Here is a 22,859-nt window from a genome sequence, read left to right on the forward strand (position 1 = left end):
TGTTTGTCTTGTGCGTATTTAGATTATTCAATTCTTTTTATCAAATATTTAGCATTTATTCAATAATTTAGCAATACTCATTATAAACAATTACTTCTATAAAATTTAATAATTAAATATTTATATAACATTTACTTGTTATATATAATGTAAATAATTTTCCGTAATTTTCCTGTTTACGTATAATCTCTATTTCCCGATTATCTTTCAAAGCATCCCAATTATTTCGAATAAGTTGTCCGAATTTTTTAATCTACTAATAAATATAATGATTATTATTTTAGTGATGGTAGTTTATTTTTAATTAAATGTTCTTAAACTTACATTTTCGAAAACAGCATAAAATGAAATATATTTTATCAAACATATTGTCACAGGAATATTATAAGATAATATCTTTAAAAGAAGGTCAGAATTGTATTCTGAGGTGTATAATTTTATCCACTAAAATGATTATAGTAAATAATAAAATCTCAACAATTTTTAATATTATAACATGAAATAGAAAATACAATCGCTAAAGTACTAAAGAACAAGAGATAAAACAAATTTGTGTACTAGATAAAGTATTTTGTGTTAGTTCATTGCTATTTAATAAAATATTGTGTGTGTATGTCAGTGCGCGCGCGCGTATGTGTGTATGTATAACTGTATCATAAAATTATAAATATATTATAAATATTAATTACATGGTAATACGGATAGATTAATTATATGGTAATACCTGAGAACTGAAAAATGACATAATTATCAAGAGTATTAGTACGAAACGAACGAGTCTAATTTTGAAATTATCATACGGCCATAAACCAATCGCTGATAAAAGAATACGATTTGTTGCATTATATTGCTGTTTATACAACTCCATTTCAAACGACAGTTCAAATTACTGTGTGGGCATATATCACTTCTAAACAATTTTTTTCTCCTTATGTGGTTCTTGTAAGAAGTTATTTCTTTCTTGACTTCTCCATAATATTTGTCTATTACAGCAAAAGTTAGAAATTAATAATTTATAAAACGTTTACATATGTGAGTAAAAAGGAAGATAAGATAATAACAAAATGAAGAAGATGCACGACTCATTTATTTGAAAGAAGGAACTATAATACTTGCTTATATCCCATTATAGATATATATCCCATTAAAAATTATGAATAATAAAAAGTAAATTATCATAATATTCTATGAGTTGGGCGTATTTTTGTATTTCTTGCCTTTTTTGAAGTGCATGTGCAACAGAATAAAGTTTTTCTCCGCTGTGGTTCATATATCTTTATATCCGTCAGTTAAGTTAATAAAGAATAATATCTTGTAGTATTTTGACTGAAAAATATATTATATAAATTTTAATGTTATTATTAGAAATCAAGTATTGCAGTATCTAATCAGAAGAAAAATACAAAAATTACAGATAATAGAAGACATTAATTAAATTGTGTAATACTAACAATAAGTTTTGTTATTACTATGTTACAATTGTACTCACACATATATTCTTATATTACGATTTCTGAAAACTTGTTCATCATAGCTGTTGTAACGTATAATATATGTAAATAAAACGGGTAACTATATATTTCAAATTTTAATAATATAATATTATTTGTTACAATACTCTTTAAAAAAATGTATTGCAAATTGAAAAATGTATAGTTTTTAAATATTTTTTAAATAAAATGATTATTTAAAAAATTTAATTATTTAAAATGTAAAAATGTCCTTTTAAATACGTTAATATTTATATTACTAAAACAAAATTAAATTAATAATAGAGGAGAGAAAGCGGTTACGGATTAGATATGGAATTATGAAATTCACGATATTTCGTATACTTCGTGTTGAATTTTGGAGGTAACTGTCTAAATTACTGTTTTATATGTATACTGTTTAGACATTATAATATAGCCATGAAATGGTTGTGTCATAAAAATTGTATTTCAATATTGCAGGTAGCCTAAAGTTTTATAGATGCAGCGTAATCTCTATATCATTTTGATAAATACGTTGAATAATAATTTTTTAACTTTAGTGTAACTTGTGAAAGACTTAAAAATAACTTTAAAATAATTATAACACACACGCACACACACGCACACATACATAAAATGAGACCTTCTTTCTCAACCAAAAACCATGCTCTCCAAAATTGGTTTAACTGTAAACAGTTGTGCAAAAGATTAAAATTCAATTAATTATCTTGTGATGTTAATGGCGTTTTTTAAAAATTCTATATGATGGACTCAATATGGCGGCTATAATCAATTAACACCCAAAAAATTTAAATTTTCAATGCAAAAATTATCAAGAAATTAAATAATTTTATGAAATATAATGTAAAAACTTTCAATAAATCAAATAATCTTGTAAAATTTAATGTACAAGAGCGGTCCTCTTGATATTTTTATTAAAATAATCGAATTATTTGTAAAATATCAAAAAGATATATTGCACAATTTTTAATATGTTAAAGTCTTTCTCGATTTAGGTGTTCGAAGAATATGCAGTTTCTGAATTTGTTGCTAATTGTTTATTGCAATAAAGTGGCTATTATAAATTGCAAGCAACAATCGATGAAGCGCTATCAGCCGATATATAGTTACTATTTTTAGTTTTAGTGTTGTGCTATAGTAATGTGGAATAGCTAGAGGTGGTTTTCAATCGATAGGGGTGGAGCAACAAAATCGGAATTGTTATAAACTGCAAGCAACAAAATCGATTAAGCGTTATTAGTCAAGGTATAGCTTCTATTTTTAGTTTTAATGTGAAGTGGCTAGGAGTGGTTTTTAATTGATAGGGGTGGAGCAACGAAATCGGAATTGTTATAAATTGCAAACAATAAAACTGAGGAACCGTTATCATCCCATATATGTAGGTTATTTATAATTTTAGAACGTTTTGTTGCTATAGGGTAACTTTGGGAGTGGTTTTTGGGGTTTAATAATGGAGCAAAAAATTCGGGAATAGAGCAACTAATTAGCAACTAATTAGATCTAAAGGAATCCATCGCATTTGTTTAATTAAAAAAAATTTTTTTCTGGGTTGTGCTAACTTAATTTTAAATTGGCACAGCCTCTATTTTTTACGAATCGGCTGAAGCAACATAATCGGGAATGGAGCAACTAATTAGCAACAAAAGAGTACTAAATTTCTATATAAGTTTTATTCAATTGTGCTAAAGTGGCTGTGTTCAGCTTTATAGTCGTGATTGGTAGCTCATTGCCATAAGATGCAAAATGTAAGGATATATTGCTTTGATAGGAAAATAGAGCTAAAAGTTGTGTTTAATACCTATTATTGTTTTATATTGTTGTATATTTTTTAATGAAAATTAAATTTTATACTTCAAATTTTATATTCATAAATAATCAAGCCGTAAGGACAAGTTGTTTATATAGATTAGACTTTTAAATAATAAACTGTATATCGTATATTAATAGTAGTTTTTCTCATAAATATGTAAATATCTATTTATGTAATATTTAATTTTTATTGATTTATTATACTTACATTAAGAAGACAGTATGTAATATGTATAATACTACAATGATATAGGAAAATAATTCACTTAAGAAAATTAGGAAATACTGTTTAAATTCTGTTTGTTAATTTATTCATTTATTGTTCTAATTACATTATTTATGTTACTTATGTTTTTTGAAATAATAAAACAGCATTATTCAAGCAATATATTATTACGAAGTTGGACATTATAATTACATAGAGCGAAAAACCATAAAGTAAGAAATCGACATACTTACACCCTAAAACAAAATACTTTTTTAACTAATTATGTGCTAAATGATTAATAAAATATTTGATAATATGTATAGTACAATACTTCTCTTAAATAAATAGAGAACAAAAAACTATTAAAAAATTCCGTACCATTTTTACAATTTTTTTTCAATAGTTAATGAGGGATTAATTTACAAAGCTCTGTAAATCAATGCATCTATGCGATTCCATGACAAGAGATCAACTAACAATAATGTGCGTTTGTGCATAACTATTAATATTAATTAAATTTTTTTCAATGCTTTGTTTTCAATGCTCGTGACCAAAAATATTGAACGGTCGAATCATGCAAACGTATGTTGATTCGCGGATTTTTACTAATAAATTCCTCATTCACTATTGAGAAACTCGCGAAACAATAAAGAACTTTTTTAGTCAATTTTTTAACTCACTTTAATTATTTACGAGAAATAGTAAATATTACCGTTACACACACACACACACACACACACACACACACACACACACACACACACACACACACACACACACACACACACACATTAATTTAGTAAGATTTCTTACTGTGGCGAACCCTTCCAAACAGGGATTAAACATACCACCAGCACTAACCCTGTAACATCTTGTAGTCTTTTGTATTAAAAAGAGTATCAATTTTTGTATTTTCAATGGGGCATTATACCATTTCATATTGCATCTATTTACAAAGATAAGATATTAAATATCGTATAATTACAATAATAATGCATGATATAAATGCACGATTTAAAAAACAATGTAAAATTATTACTATAAAAAAATATAATATAATAGCAATCGTGTAACTTACATCATACGATAAACATGTGTATCACAATTTATAAACTCTTGCCCGGCATAATTACCTACACTGAAATACACAAGATGTAGGATTATAAACACGATAGCTCTTATAATTTCCAAAATTTCTTTTTCCTTATTTATTATTCGATATAGCTACAAATAAATGTATCAATTACATTAAAAAATTTATGTTTTTGATTATATGTTTTTTTTCGAGAAATTTGTAAAAAATTAGAATATTAAATAAAATATTCTTCAAATACTGTGCTACTCACGTTTATTAAATTGATAGTTGCTGAACACACACCCATTAATAATAAAATTAAATATGATGGTCCAAAACTTGCTTTCAATAAATCAGATAATCTTATAGAATAAAACATTTTGAATTATTGTTCTGTTAAAGACATCCTAAAAATGGAAATTACTGGCATTAAATTTTCTTTTAGTTATAACTTTACAGAATTAAACCCTTTTACATATTTAAAGTATACAAAAATAAGTCCAAGGACAATTAAGAATTTAAGAATAAAAAGAATTAAAAATTACATACCAGACGTCAATAGGTTTTTATAATTATATTTTTATTCTTAAGCTTAAATTGAGTATTCTGAGATTCATTTTTGAGTGTATTTTAAATGAGTAAAATTTTCAATTTGGTTTTCAATTTTATAAAGTATATTCTCAAAGAAAATTTAAACTTGCAATGTCAGTAATTCTGTCATTTTAAAATCTTTTTAAGAGATCCTTTAAAAATCATAATTTTTAATACATTATTCACAATATTTATATTAAAACAAGTTAATTTTCTCACACATGCAAGATTATATTTAAAGTGCAATTTAAAAGGAATATCATATTAATTAATATGTGCAAAATTAAAAAGTTAACAATCACTTTTCTCAATAATTTAATTTAAATAATAAGTATCTCGTTGAATTAATTAGAAATTTGATTCAACCAGAAATCGATGGTGATTTTCATACAATCCTCAAATAAATGTATTATTTTGTCCTTTTTGATATTATACTTTGTAAAAAAACGGAACTTCGATATCTTGTATATTTTTGGAGTAACTCAAATGCGTCAATTAAATTAATCCTTCGAGATCACACTGATGGGTGGTTACCACCCATCGTTTAAATTCAACACATTATATCTTTCCGATTTAAGAAAAAATGATGCTAGTAACGCCATTTAATGGTAATTCAAGGTAATTCATTATTTATGCTCTTGTACTATACTGTAACTGAAAGTAGCATTGGTTTGTTTTTGGCAGTCGTCCAAAGACAAGGTAGGGTGGTAGCCACTCCATGTGTGACTTCCGTGTAAGTTTTTTGTGTTTTGTAGTGGTTCAAATTTTTGTGTTTTTTGTGGTCTAAAAAGTGTAAAAGTATGATATAATACAGATTCTTATGCCTAGAATTTTTTTAAAATCTTTATGTTAATTCATTCTTCGAAAATATGTAGCATAATGGTCTATAATTTACGGCAGCGATCATATAAGATATTTTACAAAATAATGGACGTAATGATTTCAACGATATTAATTCGGATGTCGAGGAAAATCATATTCAAAGAATCATATTCAAGCGATTCAGAGCAATCTGTGGACGAAGTGGACAGTGATCTTGAAAATGTAACGTTAGATTAACGCATTCTAACATTGCGTGCACGCGATAGACCGCAATCTATTTTGCGAGGAAAAAATGGTTTTGCGTGGCATACAAAAAAGTGACGTTCAAGTAAATACTATCGTAACATGACTGTTCTGTGAAAATACCTGTTTTTCAGTATACTAAAATATTCCATGTTCAGTATGCAAAATAAATACTCTTTTTGAAAAAATAGTCAAAGACATTTTTTTTCCTTGAAGTACAAGACTTGAACAATAAAAGTCTAAATTTTTAGCTAAAAATATTGAAAATTAAAAAAGTTATGATTTATTTTGTAAAAACTTTTTTTTCTAATGTTGGAAGATTCAAAAATTTTTTTAGGTACTAATGGTTTTAGATTTTTGCTTAAATAATATCAGGATACATTTTCCAAACATTCAAGTTTATCCATAAATTTTTTTGTTACCATATCTTTGATAATTTCATAAATATAGCATTTTAAAAATGACGATGGGTGGCAACCACCCAGTGTGACCTCGGCGTTAGAAAAAAGAAGTGTGACCTCGAAGGGTTAAAGTGAATCCTCCCGCCTTCTCTGTGTGTATTGTGTGTGTGTGTGTGTGAAATCGAGTGTATTTGGTTAAAATAAGAATTTATTGTATATATACATATATACATAACTTAAATAAGATACTAACTCAATCGCTCTTCTATGAAAGTCTACTGCAGCGATTATTCTGTTATAAAATATGATATATTTTTTATTTAGACACATCTCTGTTTGATTAATTCCATTTAATATATTTTTCATACGATAGCTATATAAAAGGATTCAAATGTTGAATTAATTCATATTATGTAATATAACATAAATTTATTGTAATAAAGTTACATATAATTATTAATAATATATTAAATATTGATTAAATATAAATATATATAAATAATAGTAATGCGCAAAATAAGAATTAAAAAATTCAAATCTAAATACACGAAAAGGTAAATAGATAATCTAAGTTAACAAGTACAACAAATAAAATGTTTTCTAAAGGAATATTATATGCATAACTGTAAAAAATATGCTGCTTAATATAGTAAAGAGAAAAATAGAAAAGTATATTAAAAAATATTATAATTAAATGTGATTATTAAATGTAAAGAAGTGTGAGAAAAATTAAAACAGCAAAATTATTTTTAAGAAGAGAATTAGTGTATGAAGTCAAAGTATTCACCTAGCAATTTTAAATAACCCGAAAGCGTGTAATGCATTCGAGAATGCGAACAATTCTGCAGCCATAACACTCGTAGTCATGAAAAATATTGACACAGCTATATGTATTGTTATGACATAAAAGTATTGCTGCTGATCGATAAAATATTCAGCTGGGAAAAGAAGTTTGCGCGGACGAGATTCATTTAAAGGTATTACAATATCAAATAGGATTGAAATACATTGTGCAAAAACACTGCCAAAAAGAAGTACAGCATAGATCGATACTGAAACGATTATAATATTATAAAATTAGTTACGTAATAGTTGCTCCTTTTTATAAATAAATAAATTCTAGAATTGTGTCTTTTATACATATATCCATATATATATGTATATATACATAAATATGTACACATACACAATATACATATATGTATTAAATACTAAATTTAATTAGAATAAAATAAAATCTACATTATCGTAATATTCTAAGATCCAAGAATTCATAAGTCATATCAATACAGAATGATAGACAATAACAGACGGTTCATAAAATGGATTAAATTGAATAAATAAATTCTTTCAATATATGAAAGGTTTCCAGATAGATATTGTATACTAAAATAGTTGTGCCAACATTTCGTAAACATTTCATTAGGACTTAGAGCTTTAATACTGAATCCCTCTTGGATTATAATTGTCCTTAACCTTTTAAAGACAAAGGCTATATAATAGGAATACAATTTTATACTATAGTTTTTTTATACCTTTTGAGACGCTTTTTATAATTTTGATCTCAAAGTTTTAACATTTTACATGTCATAGCAAATCTATATAATATAATACAGATTTTTTTTACTTATTAACTATTGCAAACGTTGTAAAATGGTATATTTAATTTAGTTTGCTCTACCTGCACAAAAGCGTTGTCAACTGAATTAACAGATATTCCGTACATATTAATTTAAAGTCAGTGTTGCTTTAACAAAGATAGAGTTATTTCACATAAAGAAAGAATATTATTTGTTTCAATTTTAGTGTTTAACAATAAATACATTTTTAATGAATTCTAACTTTTTTATAAGTTGTCAGAAATTATGCAGAATTATTTTGTCACTTTTATGTCACGTTTCAATAATTTCAGCATTAATTACCATAAATAATTGATTCCCTAGTAAACTAGTAATTTATAAGTTAGTATTTGTTTACCTATTAAGAATATTGAAAATAATTTTCCAATATGTCCTTGTTTACATATTATCGCAATTTCTTGCTTGTCTGTCAAAATGCTCCAATTATTCCGAACATGTTCTCGAATTTTTTTAATCTACTAATAAGTATAATATATATTATTGTTACATAAAAATTTATTTCCAATTAAATTTTAGACTTACATTTTTTAAGACGGCATAAAATGTAATACACTTTACAAAACATATTGTAAAAATAATATTATAAGAAAATACATTTACAAAAAGATCAAAGCTGCATTCTAAGATAAATAATTTTATCAGCTGAAAAAGATAATGATTTGAATAATATTTGATATTACAAAGTATGGTATAAAAATAAATAATTAGTAAAATATTTGACAGAATAATAAGAAATTTATATCAATTTAAAATTATTGTAATAAAGTTAAATAGATTATTATATAAGATTTACGTCGTAAAATTGTACATTCTAAAAATACAAATTCAATAATATAGATACCTGAGTACTTATAAACGATAATATTATTAATAAGCATAATATGAAACGAACGTATCTGACTTTAAAATCATCATACGGCCAAAGACCAACTATTGATAACAAAGTATAATTTAATTTAAAATACTGTTCTTCAGGAAACTCCATTTCAGACAACAGTTTAAACATAACTGTAAGTACACATATCCCCCTTTCACACATAAAATACTGTCTATAGAAATTTTTTTTCCTCTGTATACTACTTTCCATAATTACTTTTCTTTTTTCTGACTCCCTTGTAACGCACACCTACGGTATAAATAATTGAGATAGAAAAAATATCTAAAATTAAAAATTCTTCTAAAATGCTTGTATCTATGTATGTAAATAGAGATAAGGTAATAAGAAAATGCGCGTTTTGTCTAGAGAAGAATTGTCTATATCGATTTTTAAATATGCCTATTAAGAGTGGCCTATTAAGTATGGATATATCTGCGTGTAGTACATATGAATATTTTCTATATTATTTTATTTTCATGGTATTATCTTATTGTAATATTATCTTATAGCAGGCGGAATTTTAACAGACAGTGGCATATGTACATATTACATACACGTCTAACAGAGAAAGATGCATTATTATACTTCAATGAAAATATTTCGCTTTTGCGAATTATATTATATCTAAGTTTATTACAATGCTGTTATCGAAATCTCCAGTGTATATGCAAAATAAAATCCGTGAAATAAAGGCTCTTTAGATTGCAATTTATACAAAATGGTAATTTCTTGATGCTCATTTTTGTTATAAATATTACGCAATAATAACATAATGTACTTTTATTATATACATATACAATATATTTTTCATTCTTTTATCAAAGTTAGTATATTTTTTGAACAACTGATAGATTTGAATGATATTTTTAATTGATTGTTGTTTTTGAAAAGGCTTTCTCTTTCTTTTTCGTCTCTCTCTTTTCCTTCAGACTTTGTTATTATCGCTTTCTTCCTCTTTATTAATCTTTTTTTCTCTTTTTTGTATATATGTGTATTTGTATGCATAACTTTTTTCTTTTATATAAAGAAAGAAAGAAACAAAAGTATGCGACTTACAATTATGTAGAGATTTATCACAATTGTTTTATGTGATTTTTTTTTATCAACAAGCTAAGAAAATGCTTGAAACATCTTACAATTAAATTATTTTTTCCATTTATAATGATTTATGTAGCTTTACTTATTTTCTAAATTTCATAGAGTGAAAATACTGCCACCACAATTTTTCCTGTGATTTTCCATTCTAGTGAGAGTTAAAATTTAAGCCTTCGGCACATGATATAATTTTTCATGTTAGATCGCATATAAGACGTCTTATTACGTGTTTTGATTGGCTCGGATGATTATATTACCAATCATAAGTCAATCGTAAGACGCCTCGTATGTGTGCTAGCATGAAAAATCGTATCGTGTGCCGAAGGCTTTACTCTAGACTCTAGAGTAAAGCCTTCGGCACACGATACGATTAGTCTAGAGAAATTCACTCTTACAATAATATTTTAAATTGTACTCACATATTTTCATGAACCCACATACTATGACCAATGAAAACTTGTCTGACATAGTTGCCGCAAAATATATAAACAAAATGAGCAAAAATAAACATATTAGATGTCATTAATTCTTCAATGTTTTTATCGACAATTGCTTGAAAAATCTGTAGTACATCAAAGAAAAGTTACAGTTCTTTAAATATAACGATTGTACATATTGCATAGTAAAATTGACGTTAATTATGTTAACATTTATTACTATACAAAATAAATTAATAGTTAGCGATACTATTCCGACCGTTAACAGAATAAAATGTAATGCTAGTTACCATAAAAAATAATCAAACCTTCAACAGTAAAAATTATTCAGCATAAAATGTAAATAGCAAATTAAAATTAAGTTTAATATAATGATTAGAAAATAAACAATGTATGACTTTGATACAAAATAATATTTCTTTTTTTGCATAACGTGCATTGCGAAATAAATATTAATAGTGTACTATAGAAAACAAGTATAATTGGCTAGCTTCAATTTGTACTAATTCGAGAACTCTTCTGTGCATTTCTATTGCTGCGATTATTTTCGTATGGATTACTGAAGTTTTTAAATACACTTTTTTTTGTAAGCATGTTGCAATCAATAACTGTGAAAAGAAATAATTAAGTAATAGTTAACATAATTATATATTATAACTTAAATAATTCTAAAGGTTTATAACTTTTTTTGTAATTGTATGTTGTTTTTAAAACATTTTTCATATCTTTTTACTTACTAGTAATCTTAAACATTCCACAAGCATGATTAACGTACGCTATGTAAATTGATTTCGTAGCTACAGTTATAGTGATGTCAAAAATTGTTATGTATATATGAATAATAAAAATAAAACGTAAAATTTCTGTTCATCAATGAAATATTCTAAATCAATCGGAAGTTTTCGTTTGTGAGAAAGATTTAATGGCACGACAATGTTGAGTATTCAAGAAAATATGAACAATAGTAAAATGAATGCGCATGTACCATATAACCCAGTACTGTAATTATAAATTTATAATTACAAATATGTCACAGATTAATGTTATAAACACTGTATTCTATACAACTGTACTTTCTATATAATATTAAATTTTTATTTAATATTTTTGTTATAAATGTTTATCTATAATTAAGAATATTAATTATTAATTTATTATTTATGTGCTTAAAAAAATTATTGTACAGTGGCGTTCAAAATTAGCATATTTTTAATTTATTTAAAGCTTATTTATATCTTTCAAAATATTCCAATCTTTTGGACCCATTCCACGAGTTTTTTTATCATAAATTGTTCGACAAAGTAAAATTCAAGTCAATGCATTTTTGTACAATAATCTTATTTACTCATAGCAATAAATTATAAAAAAAATATTTTGTAAAACAATTAATAAAAAAATGGTGTTTCTTAATTTAAAAAAACGATATTTGCGGATACTTAAAAAAAAATCATGATAAAATTATTTTGTATATTTACACTCGTAGCAAACTGTAATAAAATGACCTATTTAAAAATAACAATACAACAGAAAATAAATGTTGACAAGATTTGTGGCGTAAATATCAATTCGTATTTTGATGTAATTATTTTTGCAATCTATAAGTAATATTATTCGTAATAAACATAAGACAATAACTGAATAAAATGTGTATTAAATATAAAAATAAGTATAAAAATAAGAGACTCACTTTTTAACCCCAAATAAAGTTTTTGAACAAATTTTATCAGAATCGCAGGTATACCATTTTCGGAGCTTTAATTCCCGTGAACTTGGCATACCATATTCAAAAATTAAAAAGTTTTCTTAAAATTTTAGTATCCTTTTGAACAGTTCTAGAGTTCTTTGTAAGAATTTTCAAGAGTTCCGTTGATTAAATATAAAAAAATTGAATTTAAAAATATGGTGCACTAAGTTCACGCAGCACACCGAATTGTAACAATCAATTATTTCTTAGGAGTTCTAGCTTCTTTTACAATAGTTCTACAGTTCCTGACTAGTTCATATCAATAGTTCTACCGAATTAATTAAAATAAAAATAATTTAAAAATATAAGGTACTAAACTTCCATGGTACTTCAAGTTTCAAAAGAATTAATTTCTGTTTTATTTTTCTATCGTTCTCAAAGAATTTTATAGTTCCTGACAATTTTAACGCATTTTACAGAAGAATTCCGTCGATTAATAATTTTTAATTAATTATTTAAACCGATCGCTCGCTGGCGCACCATTTACGATTAATAGGGTGCGCTGAGAATTTCTATCATTTTTTTCGACAGTTTCCGACAGTTCTTGCATAGTTCCGACTATTTCCATGCATTTTGCAAAAAGTTCCGTCGATTAAGAATTTTTAATTAATCATATAAACCGATCGCTGGAGCACCATTTATGATTGATAGGATGGAACTGTCGAAAAAGTGATAGAAACTCTCAACGCACTCTATCAATCATGAATAATGCGTCAGCGGTCGGCTTAAATAATTAATTAAAAACTATTAAACGACAGAACTCTTTGCAAAATGCCTCGCAATAGTTGGAACTATGCGAGAACTGTCGAAAAAATGATAGAAATTCCCAGCGTACCCTATTAATCGTCGGAACTTTTTACAAAATGCGTTGAAATTGTCAGGAACTATAAAATTCTTTGAGAACGATAGGAAAATAGAACAGAAATTAATTATTTTGAAACTTGAAATGCCACGAAAATTTAGCACCTTATATTTTTAAATTATTTTTATTATAATTAATTCGGTAGAACTATTAATATAAACTGTCATCAGGAACTGTAGAACTATTGTAAAAAAAGCTAGAACTCCTAAGAAATAATTAATTTTTATGATTCGGTGCGCTGCGTGAACTTAGCGCATCATATTTTTGAATTCAATTTTTTTATATTTAATCAACGGAACTCTTGAAAATTTTTATAGAAAACTCTAGAACTATTCGAAAGAATAGCATTCTAAAGAAACTTTTGGATATTTGAATATGGTACGCCAAGTTCAAGAGTGGAACTTTATCCTCGAACTTATTCAATTTTTCGATAATTAATACATACAATAAAGTTAAGGATGATACTTTTTTAACAGAAATGTACTAATATTACTTACTAACAATAATTTTATTGAATTATTTATGGATAAATTAAATCCATATTAGATCAAGATATTAATAAATAAAAAACAAGTTAATGTTTATGTGTCTAAAATAAGATATTGATAAGTAAAACACTTTACAATAATTAAATAACGTTTTCGTTTAAAACTTATAATTTAATAAAATAATGTACATTTCCAAATTAACATTTAATTATAAGAAAATTAAAATTGGCACATATTATTAAAACAGTGTTAAATAGATATTAAATTAATAATATAGTAATTACGTTTTCTATTATTAGTTAACAATATTTACTAATCTTAATCAATTAACAATAACATAAAAATAAGGAAAAAGTAAAGATAATTGATGAAAAAATATTTAATAAAATTTATTAATTATTATTGGTGTTTTTATCAAATTTAACAAATTTAAATAAAAATGTTTTAAATGTGAAATTATATTATATTTTTCCATTAATTTGGAGCCGACTACAATTTATGTTATAAATTTTTTGTTAATAGTATTACTTTTGTACCGACCAGAGTACTGTAAAGTACGACAGAGTGGTGCTCATAAGCTGAAATTCAAAATTTACGTAGAATGTTATTAAAAAATCGTATTAATTATATTAATAATCTTTACTTAACTCTTTAAGCAACATAATAAATTTATTACAAATTAATGTATATCTCATGCTACTAAAAAAACAGACAACTATAAATTGCAAACAAATTTTAAACACAAGAATTTATGAAAGAGATAAATAAGTTAAAAACTTCGGACTCTAATAAGATATTAAAATTAATTCGATTATATCTAAAAGAATATGTTGCGTACTAAATATTTCGTATTAGCGTTGCATTTACCGTTGCAAAACCTTCCAATGATGGGACAAACATTCCACCCACAACCATCTTGCAACTTTTCATACTTCTCTGCATTATCATCAGTAATAATTTTTGTACTTGCAAAGGTGCGCCTTGCCACCGTGTAATGTATCTAAAAGTTTATCCGGATATAAATTTTCATCATTTCTGATTAGTTACGTAGTACTATTACTACGATAAAGAATTAATTTTTGTATTTCTTTTGTTATTATGTTTACACACACCATGCACGCACGCACACACACACTACTAGTAATATGTTATTAGATATATAAATATATTTTTGTTATCATTTTAATCGAGTATTGAATATAATGTTTGACAAGATTAAATAAAAAAATAAAAATCACAATTTCCTTCGAGCAAAAAATTTATTTCTTGTATTATCAGCATATTGATATATTTATTAAATTAATATATTTATATAAATTTTTTAATTTGTATAAATTAAAATAAATTTTAAACATATTTAAACGCGTTATATGTACTTACATGTTCTGAAAAATACTGACACTATGATCTATTAGAATCTGGCCAACATAATTACCCACTAACAAATAAATAATGTGACCAATGGTAAATAGAAACGATGTTATTACTTCGTCAATTGCTTTTACAAATAAAATTGTTTGAAAAAGCTGTAACAGAATAATGAGCAAGTTACACACACACACACACATACACACACACTCACGCACATACGCGCGCGCGCGCGCACACACCCACACACACACCTAATTAACAATGTTTTAAGTAAAATCTGTTTTTTGTAAAAATAATTGAAGAAATATTACTCACGCAAAAAAGATTAATAATTAAAGATGTAATACCAATTATAAGAAGAATGCTGTATGATATTGCCAGAGTAGACCATAGAAATTCAGAAAATCTTTAAAAGAAAGAGAAAATATTGCATTTATTGATCATTATTGCAATTTTTTGTTACGTTCTGCACGAATATTTGAGAAATCAAGATATAAGAATTATGAATATCGTCTCTCATTCAGTTTCAATAGTTTGCCAATGCTTAATTAAATGTCCTTTTGTTTAGTATAAAAAAATACATTATACTAACTCGATAGCTCTTTTGTGAATATGTATAGCCTCTATTATCCTTTTGTAAATAATGACTGCTTGCTTTTCAGATGTGTAACTTTGTAAAAGCTTGTTATTAAATGCTTGATCCATCCGATAACTGTATAAATAGCGATCGCAGATTATAAAAACTGATAGCGCACCAATTAATTAAAAAATTCAGACTAAAATAAAATAAAATGGCATAATACAAATAAAATTGAATAAAGTACATCATGTGACTTTCTATTCTTTTTTAATTTTATTACCTGGCAATTTCGAACATCCCGCAAGCATGTTGTATGTACGTCACATACAATGATTCGGTGCTTATTAAAGTAAAGATTATTAAGCCTACAGTAACGTCTAATTGCAGTACAATTGCATAATAAAATTTTTGTTGATCAACAAAATACTCTCCCGGAAATAGGAGTTGTTGTGGACGCGAAATGTTTAATGGTACAATAATATTGAGAATGTCTGGTATCAATGGCAAAAAAATACAAATTAATGTACCTGCAAAACCCAGTACTGAAATTTTGAAAAAGCAATTTTCGATACAAATGTACATTACAATTATTTAAAAAGCCGATAAATTGTGTATATATATATCTAACTCTTACTTGTCAGGATCAAAGTGCATATACTTCCAATATAAGTGTATTTTGTAATGATTTCTAATTCTCTTTTATCTTTAAGCATATTCCAATCTTCTTTTACATGATCCATAAGATATCTTATCTGTTCACGAAGAATTGGGTAAATTTGAAACTATGGGCAAATTTAATCTTTTTTTTATAATAAATAATAAAATACATTTTTTAATTTGCTAAAAAAAATTTACTACATATTACAAGTACAAAATAAGAAAAAATTTGTAAATTTATATCATGTTTTCACTAGTGCATAAATACAATAGTATCTATTATGTCTCTTGAGTCTATAAAGTAGAGTGAATCAATGCTTAATAAATCATTTTATGTGCTTTATATTAATTAATAAAATGCTTGCTTATTTTAATAATTATTTAAATATAAAATTTTGAAATAAAAAAATGATAATACAAATGCAATGGTTCACCTTTCTAGCAACAATACAGAACGTTTGATATTTAGTAATGAAGATTATGTCAAATACAATAAGAGAGAGAAGTTTCAGCATCATATCAGTATTTCGTGATTTCACATTTTTTAATGTTATTAATTTCGTAATCTAAAACCATGAATTTCTTGATAATTCAGTAAAATTTATACAAAATATTAATTGTTAAAGTACGTAATCTTACATTTATATTTATAGATTGTATAAATAGTTATTTTTTTACATATAAGCTATAAACATATTGATTAAGACTAATTATGTTTAATGTGTAATAACAGATTTTTCTTGTATTTTATATAATATTTTTTACCTGGCAAATCAATGTAAATATTATAATAATGTTATAAAGTATCATTTGACAATACTTGTAAATTGAATGTTCATATGGCCATAAACCAACTAATAGTAATAGACGTCGATTGAGTTTATAGTATACATTTCCAACAAAGTTCATCTTTTCCCGTGACTGTTAAAATACTTCTGTGTTAAGAAATAAAGAATTACTTTTATGCCTTTTCTCTATTTCCCACTATTTTCCAAATTTATCAAACATTACAATTTTCTGTTATACTATATCTCACTTGTCTATAAAATAAGCATTACAATTTGCATATAAATTGCATATTTAACATAGTTTAATAATTTATAAAATCATCTGTGTATTAAAAAGATACTTTAGAATTTTATCCATATTTCGTATATTACGTGTATTCATAGATGAACAAAATTGACAAGATAAAAATTAGTATGTAATATGTGCAATTACGATACAAGCTTCATTCATGCAGAAGAATAATTTTCTTATAGCAGGTCGCGTATGTGCATTTCTTTTCAGTATTCATCAAATCGTCAATAGTTGTGTTTCGCATTTAAAGCAAGTTTTAAATGCTTGTTACTTGACAATTTTAGAAATACGGGATATATTTGAATGAGTAAATCTTTTAAAATATACTCGTGTCGTTTATTTTTTTTAAGACATATGTGATTTACTTATAAGATATTTTCAAAATAAAAAGAATAAACAGAAGTTGTGTAATTTTTACAGTATAAAAATATTTATTTTACAATGTAAAATATAAATTGTAAGTATATTTTACACTGTATGAATGTAGTAAAAGCGCTCTTCGCTACACACACACACACACACAATAATTATTTAATTATTAATAAAAAAGTAGAAGAAAAAGAAATATTGTTTTGTGTCATCACAGTACTTCAGTTCGTCTTATTTAATGTGTTCTCATTGAACATTAATGTTTCTGTAGAGAGAAATTCTAAACTGATGTAATCATTCATACTTAAGAAGGACCTGAACCCTAAATTAAAACGTCGTTGTATAATTATTAAAAAATAAAACAATTTGTCAAGTTCGAGACAAAAAACGTTTATTCTTATTCTGTTAAATAAATATCGATAAGAAAAAACCATGTCAAATTTTTATAAATTACATACATATATATAAATATATAAAATGTCTCTCTCTCTCTCTCTCTCTCTCTCTCTCTCTCTCTCTCTCTCTCTCACTCTTTCTTGAAACTTGGTTTAGTCCTGGCATCTGGGCAAATCTCTTTTTGTGTTCTTATCCAGCCTATAAAAAAATTTAGCTGAAGTATAAGAGTTGCTGCCCTTCCCCAGGACGGCACTTTCTACATATAGACCTAATTTCCTGATTTGTTCAGATCGAATTATGGTTGAACCTAGAGCATCATATCAAGCGGCAGTTAGTGAAATATATTAGCAGAAAATAAATATTAAGTGCTATATGTATATATTTTTGTAAAATATTTTATAACACGTTTATTAAAAGTAAAATAGGTAAGAACATTTCACAAAATTTACAATAATTGCAATTATATTAAACACAATGTTAATGAATACTTATGAAGATTTTATTCACAATTACAGTGAATACCAAAAAAGTATTTGGACACTGATGCCATATAAGGGTTGGCTAACTTATCGATCAGATTTTATAGTATAAAAGTATAAAGTATTGCAGAATTATTCTAACACATTATGAAAGTAATATGTTTTTGGTAAACATTTTATTCTACAATAGTAAATTACTAATAGTTTTCATATTCGTAATATAGTTTTCAATGATATCGATTTATATGATTTGTTTCAATTCTAATTAGTGGAAGAAATAAAAATATAGCTATTTTTTTATTTTGCATTAAAGAAATATATATAGATTTTGAACATAACAACGATAGCCGTAGTCCCTGAAAAGCATCGTTTTAGAATTTCAAATTATTTTGAGAGAGAATTAAAACTAAATTTATTTTAAAATATTATAATAGCTTTCAGTAAATTTACTTCATTATAATTTTCTTTTTAGTTTTGTCACGTTTTGCGCATGATATCTTTTAACTTTCTTTCCCTAAATAATACATATTTCGATTTTGCTCTGTTGAATTGTTCTTACATAATATTGCCGTTGGGTAAAATTACAGTGTATGAATAAAAAGGTAGTATTTTCATACTAATGCCATATGCCATATTGCAAGGGCTGGCTAACTTATCGATCAAAGTTTATAGTATAAAAGTAAAAATATTGCGAAATTATTCTAACACATTATGGAAATAATATATTTTTGGTAAATAATATATTTTATTCTACATTAGTAAATAACTAATAGTTTTCATGTTCATAATATATTATAGTTTTCGATTACTACGATCAAATATGTTATGTTTTAACTTTTACGCACAGAATATATCATAGTGAGGTAAGACAGTGTCATACTCGTCATCTAAAACAAATAATTCTAATAAAATAAAAAATATTTAAAGAATTTAAAAATATTAAAATTTAATATAAATTTGAATTACTTTAATCGTTGTTATCATTTTTGTATAGTAATATTAATCTTATTAATACTATTATAATTGTATATTAATTCTTTTAATTAGTTATTAGAATTTGACAGCAGAAAAGTATATCATTACCGATGCAAAACCCTCCAGCGATGCCATAATTACACCACTAATATTGAGCACATAACCCTTTACTGTTCTTTGTAATATAAATGCAAAAAGTTTCTGAATATGCACAGGTGCTGTGTACCATGGTACATCGTATCTACATAATTGCACATAAGAACATGTTTCATTGCTTGTTTCTTATTAAAATTCTTATTAAATGCATAATATTATTTGTACAATATATGTATAAATTATATGTTATAGATTAAATCTAAAAACTTACACTTTATGGAACATAAGAAAACTACGATTTGTTAGCTTCTGTCCAAAATAGTTGGCAAAAAACAAGAAGCCGTACTGACCACAAATAAAAGATACGGCTCCTATTAATTCCTTAAAGTCATGTATTATCAAAATAGCCTGAATTAACTAAAAAATAACATAGTAATATTTTTTAAATTTAAGTAAATTTAATTTTTTATAATTAATCAGAATATATTTTACCAATAAACAAACAATAAAATGTATTGCATAAGATTATTATTTGTTGAAAAAAATAACTTACACGAAATGTATTGATAGTTATTGCAATTATTCCAAGCACGAGCATAATAAAATAAGTCCACGTAAATGTGGATGATAGGTAATCTAAAAATCTTCGACAATAAAAAATTGGATCTATTAATTATAAATAATGAAGACAATTAATTTTTTCTATAAAAAAATATATGCCAAAAATTTTCTAGTAAAAAGATTAAGATGTCTTGCATCTTTTACATGACTGATATACTCACTCGACAGTTCTTCTGTGAATATTTATGACTTTCACGATTCTAGCGTGAATTATGGTATATTGTACATTTTTAGCTACTGAAAATATTTCATCATCGAAAATATGTTTCAAACGGTAGCTGTAAATACGGGTTTTAATTGTTTTTACTTTTTTAGATAAATAAGATAAAAATATAACATCAATCAATTACATATAATGATTATATATTACACACATATACGTATATATATATATATATATATATATATGAGGGGGGGAGGAGGGAGAGAGGAAGAGGGGGAAAAAGAGAGGGAGAAAGGGAAGAGAGAGGGGGGAAATCGGGAAGGGGAAAGATACCAAAGTCGTTATCATTTTTTCTATAATTTATCATGACTTGCGTGCGTTGCTTGTCATGATTATGTCATGTTTTATAACACTAATAATATTAGTTTAGAAATTTTGTATTAATGCAAGAAAAAAGAACAATTTAAAAAAATGTATTTTGAGACGTTGAGTTTAAAAAATGTCATCAGAAAAATTTCATCAGACATTTTAAATTAAATTTTTTAAACAATATGTTAATAACATTGTTTGAATATGTGTATGTAATAGTGCAATTTATCATTTATTTATTTAAAAAATTTTGCAGAATTGTTTTATATTATGACGTAAAAATGTCAAAAAGATTATGTAAGACTAACGCAAATCATTTCTGAAACGTTTGTGGAAAATACCATTAAAAATAAGGAGTGGATAATCACAAAATTGCACAGACAAATTTGCCTATTTACACTACTATTTTATTATATAAAAAACACAAATTAAACACTCAATACTTTTAATTTAATTTTTAATTTCTATAATTTCTTTATTACATTGAAAAACAGTGTTCTTTTTATATTTTAAAAAACCAAATCTGATGAAAATATTTATATTTATATAGCAGATTTGGTCTCAGCATTAAAAATTACACTAGAAACAATATTTTAGATTTCTTTTTGCACAAAATCTTGTTAACTAGCAATCTTTGTTAAATTAATTATAATTAATATCAAAGTTATGTGAAGAATAATCAATGTACAAAATGTATTAATATCTTAATATATCATTTAATATATACTCAAAAATATCCGAAACATAGGCATTGTTACTTTTTGAAAATTCGCACTTATATCTCACCTAGCCACTTCAAACAATCCACAAGCATGATGAAGATATATCATGTTTAACGTTTCAGTTGCAAGTACTATCATTATGCCTAGTATGATTAATAATGATTGATGCACTAGAACAGGATAAAAGTATTTCTGTTCATCAATAATATAATATTCCGCTAAAATAGGCAATTTTCTTAAACGAGATTCGTTCAAGGGATGGATGAAATCGAGACAGCCTGGTAGATAAAAACTCAAAATGAAGCAAAACAAAAATGGTAAGGTTAAAGCTGAAACACGTATATCATTTTATTACATTACTATAAATGGATTAAGTTTTCGGTATTTTTTATATTTATCTGATATTATTTAATATGTACTTATAAAATTCAGTATATAAAAAAAATAGTATTAAAAATATAATTATATCTCACAACTTACCAAAGAAAACTATTGTGTATCGCATTCCAATTATAGTATAATATCGTATGATTTCACGTTCTTTCTCATCCTTTAATGTATTCCAATCATGCTGGATTTTACTCATTATTTCTTTGACCTAATAATGTTAATAAAAATTGAACGCAGACGTCTAATATTGTATTTTAATTTCAATAATATATATTTTTTTGATTAATAAATAAAATATTAAATAGAATTTAGTAATTTAGTTAAATTTGTCACATACGTTATTAATATTAATAATGTAACTAAAAAACTTCAAGATATAGATGAGACAAGGAACACTATACGTTAAATTATACAGAAAATGATCGAGATCATGAATTGTACTTTGCATTTTTCCGAACTGAAAAAGAAATTTTATTGCACAATAATTTTTTACTTTGAGAAAGATTAAATCACAATTGTAGTGTATGCACATGTATTCGTCATGTGGAGTTCTTTATAACTTTTATAATTATAGTTAAAATTAATTAGTTTTATTAATATTTAAGAAAACGCTTTATAGAAAAATGTAAGAATAAATGCAAAAAAATCAGATAAAAATGTAAAAATAAAATAAAAAATATTAAAATTAGATTAAATAAAAAATATTAAAATTAGATTAAATAAAAAATATATAAGTATAATTTAATATAAAAATGATGAATATCAGTATGTAGTTGTATATAAAAACAACATTAATTGTATATTAA

General features: G+C 25.1%; 2 protein-coding genes and 2 long non-coding RNA genes across 5 annotated transcripts in view; 1 reads left to right on the forward strand and 3 right to left on the reverse strand.

The window, feature by feature from the left end:
• The window catches only part of LOC105838260 (mannosyl-oligosaccharide 1,2-alpha-mannosidase IA), a 601,715-nt gene that overhangs the window by 93,397 nt on the left and 485,459 nt on the right, over positions 1 to 22,859 (reverse strand). The gene's annotated exons all lie outside the window — the stretch shown is intronic.
• Positions 1 to 22,859, forward strand: part of LOC118644355 — an 87,480-nt gene that overhangs the window by 20,750 nt on the left and 43,871 nt on the right. The window lies entirely within an intron of this gene.
• Positions 3,900 to 8,765, reverse strand: LOC105832839. The gene is made up of 2 exons (XR_004962175.1): positions 8,620 to 8,765; positions 3,900 to 7,694 (listed from the first exon to the last, which is right to left on the reverse strand). It is a non-coding gene; the product is annotated as an uncharacterized LOC105832839 (long non-coding RNA).
• On the reverse strand, positions 14,294 to 20,764 carry LOC105839789. Its single transcript, XM_012686335.3, has 9 exons — positions 17,159 to 20,764; positions 16,828 to 16,959; positions 16,371 to 16,488; positions 16,017 to 16,278; positions 15,749 to 15,868; positions 15,472 to 15,562; positions 15,166 to 15,311; positions 14,653 to 14,785; positions 14,294 to 14,363 (listed from the first exon to the last, which is right to left on the reverse strand). The coding sequence occupies exons 1-9, from the start codon at positions 17,300 to 17,302 to the stop codon at positions 14,310 to 14,312; spliced, it is 1,200 nt and encodes a 399-aa protein (XP_012541789.2). The 5' UTR covers positions 17,303 to 20,764; the 3' UTR covers positions 14,294 to 14,309.

Source organism: Monomorium pharaonis, chromosome 2, assembly GCF_013373865.1.
Source record: "Monomorium pharaonis isolate MP-MQ-018 chromosome 2, ASM1337386v2, whole genome shotgun sequence".
In the NCBI taxonomy this organism is placed as follows: domain Eukaryota; kingdom Metazoa; phylum Arthropoda; class Insecta; order Hymenoptera; family Formicidae; genus Monomorium; species Monomorium pharaonis.